Source organism: Anopheles darlingi, chromosome X (genome assembly GCF_943734745.1).
Source record: "Anopheles darlingi chromosome X, idAnoDarlMG_H_01, whole genome shotgun sequence".
Classification (NCBI taxonomy): domain Eukaryota; kingdom Metazoa; phylum Arthropoda; class Insecta; order Diptera; family Culicidae; genus Anopheles; species Anopheles darlingi.
This window is the reverse complement of record NC_064873.1, coordinates 2,982,501-2,996,511: the sequence shown is the minus strand read 5'-3', so window position 1 is coordinate 2,996,511 and position 14,011 is coordinate 2,982,501. Positions and strand designations below refer to the sequence as shown.

The following is a 14,011-nucleotide window of genomic DNA, read 5'->3' as shown; positions in this document are numbered from 1 at the left end:
TCTCTCTCTCTCCCTGCTCAACGGACCTGCTTCTTATCATCGGCATTCATCGGAATGCCGCGTTCTGACGCAGGTTAAGGGGGTGGGGGGATGCTCCCTTCCCCTGCACCGATCCCTCGAAACGACTACCTTTTCACAGGGGGTTGTGCCGAAGATGAAGGATGATGATGAAGGATGATGATGATGATGTGTTGCAGTCCTCGAGCTCTGGCGCCTGTCCGGCTTGCTCCGTTTATCTCCCAATCAGCATCAGGGTCACGTGGCTCACCAGTAGCAGCAGCAGCAGCAGCAGCAGCAGCAGCAGCAACAAAGTCCAGATGACGAAGAACCGGCTACCGAGACGTCCGTCGGCCCCCCGTTGATTTGCATTGCAAATGCCCTAACCAAATAATGAAGGGGGGGGGGGGTGGAGAGGGCTGAGGAGAGGGATCGGCAACGCCTTGTTCGGACCAGGTGAACCAGGAGAGTTCCCCCAGGCCCCTATACACCGCATGTGACGTACAACCCCCCCACCCCGATTGGATGATTGGGTTTGGTTTTCCTCCCACTGAATACGAATTTAATAATGGTTTAGAGTAAAATCGGTGTGTGTGTGTGTGTGAAATCGGGAGGAGGAAGAAGAGCAGAGGAGAGCGCGAGAGGGGTTAAGGGGTTGGGGGATGTTTGTACTCTATTCAAGCGGTTCCACTTTTCCGGTTAGTTACATATACAAACGGAGCCAGGGCAAGGAGCAGAGCAATCGAAAGGACCGTGGTATTCGTTTTAAGGGAAGGGGTTGTTGTAAGGGTGCGATGATCGTGGGCGTCATCATGAGAGACATTCGTTCGTTAGCTAGTAGTAGGTCACAACCACAACCATACCATAGAGGGAGTTCAAATTGTTGGCCCTGTTGATAGGCTGTTGATAGGCACCCTTACTCCCCCCAGGTGCCAACCACCAAACACTCATCCTGGTGGCAGCACACATTGACAACAACCAGACACACACTCGCACACGCACGCACACTGTATCGCGTGGCCAATCGAGCGTAATGGCTGTTGGATTGACATCGCTAAAGGGCCGAAAGGGGTTGTTGCGGATGCCGCCCGGGGAGGGGGGAGGGGGTGGCCCTGGCAGTAATTATGACAGCGTGCACTAGGCGTGCATGACCGACCATTAGTTATCGGTGCACGGAACCGAAGGACTGATCCCCGGGATTTGGTGCCACCGTTAAACAAAGAGCACGACCACTCGCTACACCCTCGCGGACTCCTAATACGCGGCACAATCGGCGGGCCCGCGCTCGGCTCATTAATAAACACGGGCGTCAATGCAATTAGGACCAGCTGATGCTGATGGTGTATGGTGCGCCCGGCCCGCACCTGCAATGCTAATCACGAAAACTATATAATGCAGGTCTATCGTGCCATGGCAGCAGCAGCAGCACAAGATCTCGGTGATTGGCTGTGCGCGTGTGTGTGTGTGTGATTGTGTGTGCCTTGCAGCCTTCCATTGTCCTTACTATGAAGGCTTTAAGCCCATCAGTGCAGTTTGCAGCGCACGCTGAATAGCAGCGTAAAGCTTGATTGATTGAATTTGGTCTCGTACTTGTGTTCTGGTGTCTGTGTGTATTTGTGCGGGTACTTAGGTCAGGATGAACTGTCAACTCGTTGTCGTCGACTCGTTGGATTCATTATTTTAAGCTCAAGCTTTGTTTTCTACTCTTCTAATCGCAACAGATGATCAAGATGATGGTGATCGTGGTGATCGTGTTTACGATCTGCTGGCTACCGTTCAACTTTCTGATGGTAAGTATATACTTACCTCTTCTACTCTTTACCCTTTCTGCTACTCAGTGTCTCTCACACACTCTTTCTATCTCCCGCTCAGCTGATGAAGCTGGAGTCCTCTTGGGAGCTGCTGCCGTACTTCTGGTTCGCCTTCCACTGGCTCGCGATGTCGCACAGCTGCTACAACCCGATCATCTACTGCTACATGAACGCACGGTTCCGCAGCGGCTTCATCCTGGTGCTGCACGGCGTACCGGGGCTGCAGCAGATCTGCTGCTGCATCCGCCACTCGCCACCGACCATCGCCCGGAACGTCGGCTCCAGCGTCGCCCTCGCCGGTGAGATGAATGGTCGCATTTACGGTGCCGGCGCACTCAGGCGCAAGGCGAAAGTGCGAGTTAGGTGCCACCCAGACTAACACCAACCTAGCAACCGCCTGGAATGTTGAGTTCACTCCTTTTTCCAGTTCCAGTTTTTTTTCTTCCAATTTTGCTCCCCTTGTTCCTTGTTCGCCTGCCAGCCTTGTTTGCGTGCTTGCGTGTGCGTGTGTGTGTCGATCTGTGCGTTTGTGTTTGTTTGTATTTGAGGTCCGTTCCCGCGTGCACTTGCACTCCACATCTGCTGCATCCTATTATACTCCACGCACCACGTTTTCGTTGCTTGCGTTCTAGGCGTCATATTGCGACAGGCAGCTGGCAGGATTTTGTGTGTGTGTGTGTGTGTAGAGCAAAACAAGCGAGCGAGTTCGATCATTTTGCGTCCGCTGCGGTCCATCCACATACACACATTCACACACATCTGTATTCCCATTGAAGGCATGCCCATTCATCACAGGCTGTTAGTGCTAGGAGACGTGGCTGCTACTGTCATTACATTACATGCCATCACTCTCTCACACTCACTCACACACTCACACATACCAACGGTGGTGGACACTTGAGCCATTTGTTCAAATCGTTGTAGTCAAATCGTTGGTCAGTATCCGTCCGTCAGTGCTGGCGTAGAGAGGCAACTGTTCTCTGCTACTCGCTTTGCTCGGTACCAAACCGGGGGTCGCCCTCCCTGCCTTTGTCCTTTTCTTGGTCTTGTTCTTGCTGTCTAGCTAGCTCGAAACCGCAGCTTTCACGAGAAGCGGTATGAAGCTTACACTGCCACTAGCATTGATTGCCGGATTTCCTCTCCATTCCATTCGCAACACTGCAACGCTCGACTGGGACTTGGACCTGGACTTGGAACTGGGAACTGGAACCCGTGTGTGTGGAACTCCCCAAATCAGGAATCGATGAAGTATCGCATCTGCATCGAGTTAACACATGCACCACATACATAAGCACCAGAAGGAAACCGAACCTACACGCACAGGTAAGCGCAGGTAGGCAGGCACCTTTAATCCTGCCGCGCGTATAATGGCGCCTTGTTTTTTTGCGCAGGTACAGTCGACCGAGACATCCCTGTTGCGGTGATACCAGCAGAGCTACGACTAGAGTGGCCCGTTCCGCTCCGCCATGAACGGCTCGACCAGCGAGCGACACCGGAGCGGGACGGGAGCGTCTGATGGTGGTGGTGGCAGCACTGGTCGGCACTGCCACTGGGGGGACGACGACGGCGAGCGGACGAACGGTGTGGCGCGAGGCTGCACCGAGGCACCTTCGCAGCAGCAGCCGCAGCCGCAGCTGATTGAGCTGATCATACTGGAGACGAACGAGGAGCCGCCGGCGGAAGAGCTACGAACGATGACGACGGTGCTCCAGGAGCCGTAAGGTGCCCCCGGGGAGGGGGGGCACATGCACACCGGAAGGTTCGCGGTTCGAATAGTAACAGTAACAGTAGCAACAGCTGCATCAACGCAACTCTTTAAAATCAAATTGAAGTACAGAGTACACCAGAGGTTAATAGCATTGAGAGGTACCAAAAACCAGGCCACACAAAAAGGGTGCATGTGTGTATGTGTATGATTGTATGTGTGTGTGTGTGTGTGTGTGGGTGTATTGCATGTAGTACACCACCCATAGTCAGCATATCGCTTGCCAGCTGTGTATAAATTGGTTAGCCCACTGAGTGGCTCTAGATAGCAAATACTAGGTTGGGGGTGGGGGGAGCGTCCTTCAGACGGCCCCCCCTGTTAGTGGGCTGCTGTTTTGGATCCATCGACGTCCATCGATCCATGCTGTCCATGGCCCCGGCTTTGGTGACAGTGGATTACATACATTTGCGTAATGGCTTTTCCGTTTGGCAGATTGAGACCTCTGGCATTGAGCGAAGGCAACCGCAAATCGTAGCCGGACTGGTTCAAGGGCGCTAAAGGATGTACATAAGAAAGCGAAAATTGGTGGTGGTGGTGAGGAGCAGCAGCAGGGGGGCTACTCTTGAGTGCGTCTGTGAAATGTGTAACTATTGCTGCGTGTAAACGCTGCGCAGCTGCTATTAGAGGAAGTAAGTGGCCCTATCTGTCTGACTGATGGACAGGGACCAGAAAACGGAAAACGCACCCCACATCGTAGTACCAGTAGTAGTAGTAATAGTAATAGTACGGGGCAATATAGTAGAACAGTGATGCTATTGGGCAACCGCTTCCCTGCGCTGTTGTATCACCCCTACTGTCTGTACCCCGCAGGATGGTACAGCAGTTAGTGCGCTAGTTAGTAAGATTCGATCATACGACAAAGGGAATCGACCAGGTAACGCCAAAGTATGCAGGCCAGGGTCTCAAGGAATGCAGGACGAGGGCAAATGGCAGGCAGGTGTACGGATGGATGTGTGTGTGGGGAACGGCGGGTGCCCACATTGCACAACATAGACATAGTTGCATATATACGCGGAACGCGCTGGTATAATTGGAATCTTGTGATGGATATAGCTCTATAGCCGCCCTCTTTACCGTTCTAGGCCCCCGGCGCGGAAGAGGCTGCCACTAAATGTTATGGATTTATTGTATTTGTTCGTTACCGATACATACATATATATATATATATAGATACCGTTGTTTCTGTGTGTCTGTGTGTGTGTCACAGTTGTTTGGTTGGTTGGTTGGGTTGGATGGTGGTTGGTGTAGGATCGTCGGGATCCTCGCCAGATCCGGCACAAATAACGGACGCCATTTTCATAGACACACACGTTCTTTCTTCTTCTCTTGTCTTCTTTTCTCTCTCTCTCTTTCTCTCTTTTTCTATTTCCCTCTCCTCCTTTATTCCTCTATCTCACCGCCAACTCTTTACCTTACCAGAGGTATGTAGAAAGTTTCTTCGAAAAACCAGAGACCAACTATCCAATTGGTACCAACTGAATCAAAAGAATGGTAAAACCAAAACATTTAACAAAAAAACACACACACACAGACACACAGTAAAAACGGATCTTTGCACGCTGTACAACACGCAAATAAATGGTGAAACAATAGCGCCTAGTAGCCTTTGTGCATTCTTGTGCGATACATATGCGCTGCATTCTTCGCCGTACCCTCTCTCTCTAACCTTCTTCCCACTAGTCGCCTTCCTCCGGCTAATAAAATATCCTATACTGAATAAATATGCGACGTGATTTAAAAATTCCACCAAAACCGAATTTTAAATTTCTCAACGCAAGGTAGCGCTTGTTAAAGTTCACAAACACTGGTTCACTAGTTTCACGTTTAGATGGCGCTGTTGGGGCGGGGTTTTAGTGAAATTTCTCGATTTACTACGCAACTACGTTTGTTTCGCGGCACCATGCGAAAACGACGACAGATGCACAGGGGGTGGGGAGAGAAGAGGTAAATTAATCTTGAAAACACCAAAATTGCATGCCAAAGACAATCAAGTGGGCTTCAGATTAAACCCGGCTTCAGCATCGACCCCACAGCAACTGCGTAAACAACCCAAGTAACAAACCACTCAAAAGCGAGTCACTCTGACATCAGGACGCGTTAGCTCGATAAAGGACTGAACTGAGGCCGACCGCACACACTGTGAGCTACTGAGTGACTTTCAAGCTCATATTTTAACTAATAAATTGCCACTTTTCGACTCCTCCCCGCTTCCCAAATTCATTTATTCACGTTCCCGTATTCAATAGAATAAGTTGCCTGATCAAAAACGTAAAAAATAGCGATTTTTTCGGTCACTCAACCAAACTCACCGTGAGTGGGAGGTCCTATTTGAGTCGTTTTTGCCCCTTTAACCAACATAAGCACGGCAACTGGCAGCAAGCGAATTTCTCTTTGTTTTGGCTCTCACTGGCCGAACAAAAATGTTGCTTGGGGGTCGCCTTTCAGTAATTGTCATCAGCTAGCGTTTGAAGCTAGGTCCGTACGCCGTGTGCGGTGTACTTAATTGAATTACAGCCATTCGCCCCGGAGGTAAGTAAGGAAGTGCGTGATCGCGTTCTGCTATCACTTCTCCTCTCCACCACCACCACCAAACTTGCTTCTACCTTTTCGGACCCATTGCGTTTTGGTTGGGGGGCGGATAGAATACAGTGACCAGGTGATCGAGTGGATCGTTACGTCGGGAACGGTAGATGCACCGACACAAAACGCTGGTCCCGGGGAGGGAGAGGGGAGTGCGGTTGTGATGATTCGTCAGTCGGTCGCAAAAGTCCATCCTAGTGTTTTTCAAATACAACCACGACGCGACGACAACGATGACGGTGCGTGACGTACCGTCGGGTGCTCGTGATCGTGAGAAAGCGACATTCCGTTCCGCTCAAGTCAACCGCTCGGCGACCGGTCCGTAGCTAGGGGCAACACACACCCCCTGGGCCAAGCGCCACTCGTGGTGCAGTGAAAGGCAAACACACACACACGCACACACGCACGCACGCAGTAAGCGTCGAAGAATCTAATAGCGGTCTTCCCTCCGGTCCCCAGTACCCCATTCTTCAGCACTCAACCGTCTTCTAGCAACCGACACCACCATCAACCTTCCTACCCCTTCCGAGAAACCAGCAGACAGGTAACCGAACTGCCTAGGCAGTGTGTCAAGGTGCATGCGTGTGTGTGTGTGTCGTAGTAAGTGTGCGTGGAAAAACGGTGTGCCCCCCCGGTGCGGCGAATGGAAAATGGGGTTTCCGTCGGAAGATAGACGCGAAGACGCTGTGTGACGCCAACGGAACTCCCGTTGCCCTAGAGGAAGGGGTCGCACACAGAGCAACAGGAATGAGCCCAAAGGGAAGGCAATGAAACCTTCCCGGTTTTCGTTTTAGTTTCGTTTGTCTAGTTTCCTCGCGTTTTTCCCACCGCGTTTGTGTTTTTCTCTTTTCCTTCTCTCTGCGCTGGAGTTGACTGACTGGTTGTTGTTGTTGTTGCTGCTGCTGCTTTGTTGCTTAGCTTAATTTAGAGCAGATCATAATCCACTACAACCGCGGGCCCTCTGTGGCCTGAACGACGAGGGGTGTCTTGAGCAGGCCCCTTGAACAGCTGTGCCTTACGTTCGTTCACATTTGATGGTGGTTCCGAGGGCTCGAGGGCGTCCTAGTCATTGAAGCTGGTAGCGTAGAGTGGCTTCGCACCTGCTTGCGCTCCACAGTGGCTGTATTACGAAACTGTGACACGAGGCAGGAAGCCACAGGAAGGGCGACCAGCGACTTCGATTAATTTGAAGCAGGTCGGCCATCCAAATCCCATCCCCTGCTCCTATACCTCTTCCGATGGCGTCATTTGACGACCGTTCGCCGACTGAACTCGTGATCGAGATCCCACTGTATGATGATCTGGCGTTTTTCCATAATGCCCCTCTTGCGTTTGTACCATTTCAGGTGGCCAGCGATGGAGAGCGTAAGAGCAGCAGCACCGGAAACGAACCTCTCCCCCGATGGTAGCTTTACTGATGGTAAATATCAACCGAATGCTGTCAGGAGCACTCAGGACTGCTACACCTTGCAGCTTAAACCCGCGTAGCGGCGGCAGATGATACGCGAATGATTCTTGGCCAAACCCACTACAATACAACATGCTTTGCGTGTTTGCCTTGTTCCTAGCGGCGCTTGCCACAACCCGTTCCAACCGAGAAGGGGTCAATGTTAGCGCCGTGCTCGAATCGAATCGAACCGCCGGTGCGCGATTGCCTTGCTTCACAGTGCACTGGCTCCGCACGATCGTTAACCATCCGTGACCATCGGTATATTACCGGTGTTTGTGCCCGTTCAGCATCGATTGCTGCGGGTGCCAGCCTTGCCATTTGTTTCCGATTCTTTCCGCGAGACAAGGTGCATCGTCGATTCCACTACCCACCCATCACCGCTTCCTCGTTGGCGGATTGTGCAAAATCTGCTCCTTTATGCGTCTTGTATGCGATTACGCCGGTTCGCAACATATTTTGTTAGGCGCTCGTAACAAGCACCTTTTGATCGTGATGCGTATCGGTTTGCTGCTTTCGAACACATAATGTTCAGCCCGGTCCGTACGCAGTGGCCAACACGGGCTGAACATTTCATCGACCGCTTTGATGATGGTCGTATTATCAGCCTTTAGGACCTCTGTATGGTAACGCGCTTCATTGTTCGAACTGTTCGAATGACACTCTCTCATTTCGTTATTTGCAGATAGCGGCGGTTGCCTGGTGGGTAGAGCAGCTGTACCATCGGCCAGAGCTACGACCGCAAAGAATGTAAGCTATCGTATCATGGATGGGGGGTTTTCCATCCATCCAGCCTTAAAATGTTTCTTGCTTTTCTTTCGTTTTCGGGCTCATCGATGAACAACGCAGCAGGACCTCACCAGCAGTCCCGACTCCGAACCGGATCGAGCGGTTATCGAGAGTTACGCAACGCTGACACGCATTCCGGAGGGTTCGGATTACTCGTGGACGAGGCACCCGCGTTCCGCGCGCGCTTCCGATAAGATAATCGAGGAAAGAAATCCAGCCACTAACGACAGCTCACCAACGAACCATTCGGCAGCGCAACGGTAAGAAATGAAGGCAACCAGAGAAGAAACGCCACCGAACACGCATGTACGGTGTTGCGATGTCCTAACACCCTTTTTTTTCCCCCTTACTATGCTGTGCCATGCTCCGGAGTGGTCGTTCGCTTGCGCCCTCTATCTATTTCTCTTTCTGCATCTCTTCCTTCTCTTTCACTGTCTATCTATCTGAATTGCACGCAAGCAGCGAGCTCATGTCTATTCACTCGTCCGATAGTGAATCCCACCGAACGACGGCTAGCAGCGGCACGTCCGTCCTACTTGATTCCACCGCCGACAACCAAACCTCCCTGCTGCAGGTCGTTCACGATGACCTTGAGCTGAGCGCACTGGCGGCCACGACCGACTCGCACGCGTTCGCCGCCAAGAAAGGGACGCACGGCTATCACGGCAAGCACCACCATCGGCACCGTCGCCTATCAGACGATCTGGCTGGTGTGGGCGAGAGTTATGGCCGGGGAGGAGGCACCCAGTACCCGGCGGTTGGTAGCGGGCGCGATCTGGACGGGGCAGCAGCACCTCAACTCAGTTGCACGACGCTCTCCGCCATCATGGAGGCCATCAAACACTCGACGGAATCGATCAATCGCACCATCAGCGAGAAGATGCGTAAGTGAAACCCAAATTGAGCGTGAGCTTTGAATTTTGGTTTGCTGGGCTAACGTTGTCTCGTGCTACCCCTTTTTTTTTCGCCCGTCAGGAGATTCGGAGACGATGAGCCGACCGAGAAGCGCGGTCAGCAGCAGTAACAGTTTGCCGACGGCTTCGCGCTTCCACAGCCTAGGAGCACACAGTCCGTCACCGTCGGTGCACGCGTCCGTGCAGGGTGGTGGTGCCTTCCATCAATCGTACAGCCCGGGCGTCATCTCCGATATGGTGCGCGAGATTCGGGAAAACTCGCGCATCCGCGAGGAAGCCCTCATGGCAAACATGCGCTCGATCATGGAGGATCGCTCCTGGATGCAGAACGAAACGCTGACCCGGTTGACGCGGGACGTGGAGGACCTGAAGCGCAACTTCCAGTCGGTACGCACCGACGTAGACGGCATGAAGTCGGCGCTCGAGGGCATGCGATCGGAGGTGGCCAACCTCGGGCTGCAGATGAACTACCTGATGGCGCAGCAGCAGCTGCTGGCGCACGCACCTGCCAACTACAGCCCGAGCAACCTCACCCACGGTCAACCAGCAACCCCGCACCAGCCGCTCGTAGCGAGTGGTGTGACGATGCGCCGAACCGTGGACCACTGTCTGCAGCAGCAGCAGCAGCAGCAACATCACCACTACTATCCAGCGGCGGCTGCTGCACGGCTATCGATACCGCCGGTACCATCGGATGATGGCGAGTATGGTGCCAAGCAGGGAACCGTCTACGAGATGGCGTTGCCCAACGCCACTAGCCACAAAGCACCGCCCTCACCGCGCACCGGCTTGCTGGTGCGGGACGATGTAAGCTCGATCCACCTCGATCACGTCACCACCGCCAATACCTCGGATAACGATTGTACGCTGGCACTGCGCCAGCAGCTGCAGGCAGCGTTGCGTGTGCAGGGCCTGTACGAGGATCACATTGCGGCCCTCACCCGCCGTACCCTCTCGCTGCAGGGTGAGATCGAGCACAGCAAGGGAGGCGCACGGAACGGCACGTCGCCTACCGATTCGTTGCCAAACGCGGGCCGACCAGGGCCGGTCAGCACAACCGTGCCGGGCGGTACCGGTGCACACGGTATGGTTTCACCGCGGGACAACCTACCGTACATCCAGATGCTGACCGGTCCGGTGACGGACCTTTAAGGGGCCGCTGATCTTAGCCAAAAAAAAAACAAACAACGGAAGAAGAAAAACCCGGTAAAAACGGAATTGAGGCATTGAGTTCGACTTGACTTAACTCGGGACCCGCAATCGTGGTCCCACGTTTGGGTGGCTCGCTCTACTGTGTATTGCTGCAGCTAGTCCTACCCCCCTCCATGATATACCGATCCGTTTTACTCCGATCGTAGGACTCACAGAGACAGACATACTCTCACTCTCTCTCTGTCTCTCTGTCTCTCGCCGATGGTTTGCCTGGTAACGCGTGTGTACAGGGACGAAGACTTAAAATCTAACTTATAACAACAACAACAAAAAACACACGCATTAAGAAACCCTATTTACCACGAGTGCTTTATCTTAATGAAGGTTACCACTATCGTAACGTAAGCGGAGCGGGAACACGCGGGAGAAAACATTGCGCCACTTCATAAACATTTCCATACCCCGGGGGCCTTAATAAACTCAAATGCGTTCGACAAAGTTACTAACCTTTCGTACTTTCGTGTTTGTGTGTATCTTGCTGTGTGTGTGCGATGTGCGCGCGTTATAACCGATCCGAAGGCATTCAATGCATCGTCTATCCTGTAACGTGCGTTCGTTTCTCCTACATCCTATTGATTATTGGGGGGGTGGAAGGAAAAGCATGCCCTGCGCGAGCAGGTCCGGGGCTGACAGCGCCTCCACTGCCAGGTTCGCAGGTTCGCCGAGGCTATGGAGCGCTTATCCCCATGCTATACCCATGTTGTATCGATTGCGACCTGCGTACTCGCATGCTGCCGACTAGTAGGAGGAGGGAGGATAGCAAAGGATAGCGCGCGAGGAAGCGATCGTTCCGCCGTGCTGCACTGGCGCCTAGGGCTCAGGAAGGGGTCAGGATAGCGGTACGAATCGAATCGAATGCTCCTCGGTATGTGTTTCATCAGCCCTCGGCACCGCTCAACGATCGTGCATGCCTTGCGTTGAATTAATTAAGTTTATCATGATATCCTTTCCGTTCTCCACTTGACTCTCTCTCTCTCTCCCTCTTCCTCCTCTATGGATGGCAGCAACAAATCGAACAATGGCATGGCAATGGGCCCAGGATCCCGGAACGCGCTACTGCCGTGGCCGCCAACCTTGACTGCATCTCCTCTAGTATAGCCCGATCGGTTGGCTTTGGCAGAGTCCCTCAGCCCCGAAAGAAGCCCCTGACCGTCCGGTCGTTCTTGTTTCTTCCTGTCTACCTCCCTCCCCCCCTCCCTTGCTCCAGCTCATGGCCAACAATGCGGAACTCGCTGTGGAAGGCTCCCTACCGTAGCCGAGGCCCCCGAAGTAGATGTAGTGCCGGCCTCCCATTGGGGGATGATGGAGGGTGGTGGTGGTGGTTTTTTTTGGTATGCTAGGCTGGCATGGGTGGACTGGTGTTACATCACCCAATATTGACATAATTTCGCTAATTTAATTAGGCAAAAAGTAGCTGACCACCGGGACAGCGGTCGAACCACACACACACACACACACCGACACCGAGTACACTGGGTCTGCTGCACCGAGCCCCCAGGTGCGCTGCTGCGGTGGCCATTTTCGATGGGCAGCTCGAGCGGTGCAGAACCACGAGCACGAGCACAAGCCAGCGAGCGTTGACCGTTGCCAGGTGTCCCCGTGGCTCGTCGGCCAGTTGCCCACCGGACCCAGAGACACAGGGCGAGCGAGAGAGAGAGCAAGAGAGGAAGAGAGGACAATTTCCCGGAGCCCTTTAACGATCGTTTGTTTGCGGGCGCGCGCGTGTGTGTGTGTGTGTGACTGTGCACAGTGTACTACAGCCGAATTATCCGACGAGACGAGCAAGGATCGGCCGGATCGGTGGCCGCCGGATGTTTGAATTCGTCTCGGTTTGCTGTGCACCCGCAATGTGAATCCACATCCGGTTCTGTGTGTGTGTGTGTGTGTGTGTGTGTGTGTGGGTGTGAAGGAGAGTGCGGTGACGTTGCAGTGGGGCCCCCTCTCAGCACGCATAGTCTAGCAAGCGGCAAAAAAGCAAACCACACAGAAAGTCCACACCCAACAATACCAACAGCAAAAATCAACAGCAACAACAACAACAGCAACAAGCAAACGTGACCTACCTACCTACCTCCTTCTTCTTCTGCTCCTGCTCCTCCTTTTCCTCCTTCTTCTGGGTGCGATGAGGAAGGCGACGGAGTCGCGCGAAAACCTCGTCAACTCGGCCTCGGCGGTCTCGCTCGAGGATGGCATCGGTGGGCCGGGCTCGCTGGGCGAGGGAGGGTCGGCGGCCGGCGGTGGCGGTGGCGGGGACCGCTCGCTCAAGAGTGCCACCTCCCAGTTCGATCTGGACATCCAGGACATCGTGCTGACGAAGACGGAGAAGCGCTTTCTGCTCAGTGCCGAGCGGGGCGATTGCGCAACCGTGCGAAGGTAAGGGCAGAGCAGAAGGGCCCGGGTGGTACCACCCACTGCAACCCCCGCCGGTTCCATCTCGGCCATCAAATCGCGTTACTGGACCGACAATCAAACCGGATCCGGAGCGCCGAAGTTCCTCCTTTCACGAGACTCGGGGAGGAACGGAGACAGGGGAAGCTGGTCTCCAGGGCACCACCCAGCAGTGTCTACACCGAGGAGTGCTTGGTACGCCCCCTCGGAATCCCTACAAGTTCCCGGTGCCCTGGAGGGTGGGCGCTGTCTGGTCCTGTCTGTCTTACTTTCTTCATTCGCGCATCCCTTCCCTTCACATCACTCCCCTGCGTGGTGGTGTGTGTGCGAAGTGCTTTGCACGTTACGTAACGGTTGGCAAAGTGGTGTGACGAAGTGGTCACCAGATGATGATGATGATGATGATGACCATTACCGGCCTTGACCTGATGCGCTTTCATTTCCAGAATCATCCAGGAGAACAAGGAACACCCGGAAGAGTTCGACATCAACTGCGTGGACCCGCTGAACCGCTCCGCCCTGATAGCGGCCATCGAGAACGAGAACATCGAGCTGATCAATCTGCTGCTTCGCGAAGGGATCAAGGTGAAGGTAGGTGTATACAATGCAATACAATACTACTACCGTTACTACGCGGAATACCGCCACTAACTAACATTTATTGCCTTCCACAGGATGCGCTGCTGCACGCCATCAAGGAGGAGTACGTGGAGGCGGTCGAGACGCTGCTGCTGTGGGAGGAGGAAAACCATGTGCCGGGCGATCCTTACGTAAGGATGTAGCCGTTAAATTTAAAAAAAAAACCTTAAAAAAACCTCTCTCTCTCTCTCTTTTGTGCTCCTCCAAACACAGAGCTGGGAAGCGGTCGACCGGTCCTCGTCCTCGTTTACCGCCGACATCACCCCCCTGATCCTGGCCGCCCACAAGAACAACTACGAGATCCTGAAGATACTGCTGGACCGCGGTGCGACGCTACCGATGCCGCATGACGTACGGTAATGGTCGAGAGTTTAGTGTCGCGGAAGTGTTGTGGTAACAGTTTCAGTGTTACACAACTAAACCGCTACTTCTACTTCCACTTCCCCTTTCCACGCAGGTGCGGCTGCGA

At 53.6% G+C, this 14,011-nt stretch overlaps 3 protein-coding genes across 6 annotated transcripts in view; all 3 read left to right on the top strand.

Annotated features, from left to right (window-relative positions):
• LOC125955629 (RYamide receptor) overlaps positions 1 to 3,336 on the top strand; it is a 51,636-nt gene extending 48,300 nt beyond the window's left edge. Inside the window, exons 5-8 of the mRNA XM_049686805.1 lie at positions 1,719 to 1,787; positions 1,870 to 2,107; positions 3,046 to 3,131; positions 3,200 to 3,336. Coding sequence (XP_049542762.1) covers positions 1,719 to 1,787; positions 1,870 to 2,107; positions 3,046 to 3,131; positions 3,200 to 3,232 — 426 coding nt within the window. The 3' untranslated portion in view covers positions 3,233 to 3,336. The remainder of the gene's footprint in view (positions 1 to 1,718; positions 1,788 to 1,869; positions 2,108 to 3,045; positions 3,132 to 3,199) is intronic.
• A 2,651-nt stretch (positions 3,337 to 5,987) lies between these two features.
• Positions 5,988 to 10,956, top strand: LOC125955792 (uncharacterized). Of its 4 annotated transcripts, none has more exons than XM_049687002.1 (6): positions 5,988 to 6,102; positions 7,500 to 7,573; positions 8,286 to 8,350; positions 8,453 to 8,649; positions 8,852 to 9,273; positions 9,365 to 10,956. In XM_049687002.1, the coding sequence occupies exons 2-6, from the start codon at positions 7,510 to 7,512 to the stop codon at positions 10,453 to 10,455; spliced, it is 1,839 nt and encodes a 612-aa protein (XP_049542959.1). In that variant the 5' UTR covers positions 5,988 to 6,102; positions 7,500 to 7,509; the 3' UTR covers positions 10,456 to 10,956. The 4 variants fall into 4 exon arrangements, with proteins under 4 accessions (XP_049542959.1, XP_049542969.1, XP_049542940.1 ...); XM_049687012.1 differs by having other exon boundaries at positions 8,450 to 8,649; positions 8,882 to 9,273; XM_049686983.1 differs by having other exon boundaries at positions 8,450 to 8,649.
• Positions 10,957 to 12,048: 1,092 nt separating this feature from the next.
• Positions 12,049 to 14,011, top strand: part of LOC125955633 (transient receptor potential protein) — an 8,746-nt gene continuing 6,783 nt past the window's right edge. The window contains exons 1-5 of the mRNA XM_049686775.1: positions 12,049 to 12,888; positions 13,350 to 13,494; positions 13,578 to 13,673; positions 13,756 to 13,898; positions 14,000 to 14,011. The exon at positions 14,000 to 14,011 is cut by the window's right edge and continues 190 nt beyond it. Coding sequence (XP_049542732.1) covers positions 12,638 to 12,888; positions 13,350 to 13,494; positions 13,578 to 13,673; positions 13,756 to 13,898; positions 14,000 to 14,011 — 647 coding nt within the window. The 5' untranslated portion in view covers positions 12,049 to 12,637. The remainder of the gene's footprint in view (positions 12,889 to 13,349; positions 13,495 to 13,577; positions 13,674 to 13,755; positions 13,899 to 13,999) is intronic.

What these genes read in the sequence shown, in the direction of transcription:
- LOC125955792 (XM_049686983.1), top strand. Translation starts at nt 7,510, where the DNA reads ATGGAGAGCGTAAGAGCAGCAGCACCGGAAACGAACCTCTCCCCCGAT. An exon ending in AACCATTCGGCAGCGCAACG is followed by an intron (nt 8,650 to 8,851) that starts GTAAGAAATGAA and finishes GCACGCAAGCAG; the next exon opens with CGAGCTCATGTCTATTCACT. An exon ending in CACCATCAGCGAGAAGATGC is followed by an intron (nt 9,274 to 9,364) that starts GTAAGTGAAACC and finishes TTCGCCCGTCAG; the next exon opens with GAGATTCGGAGACGATGAGC.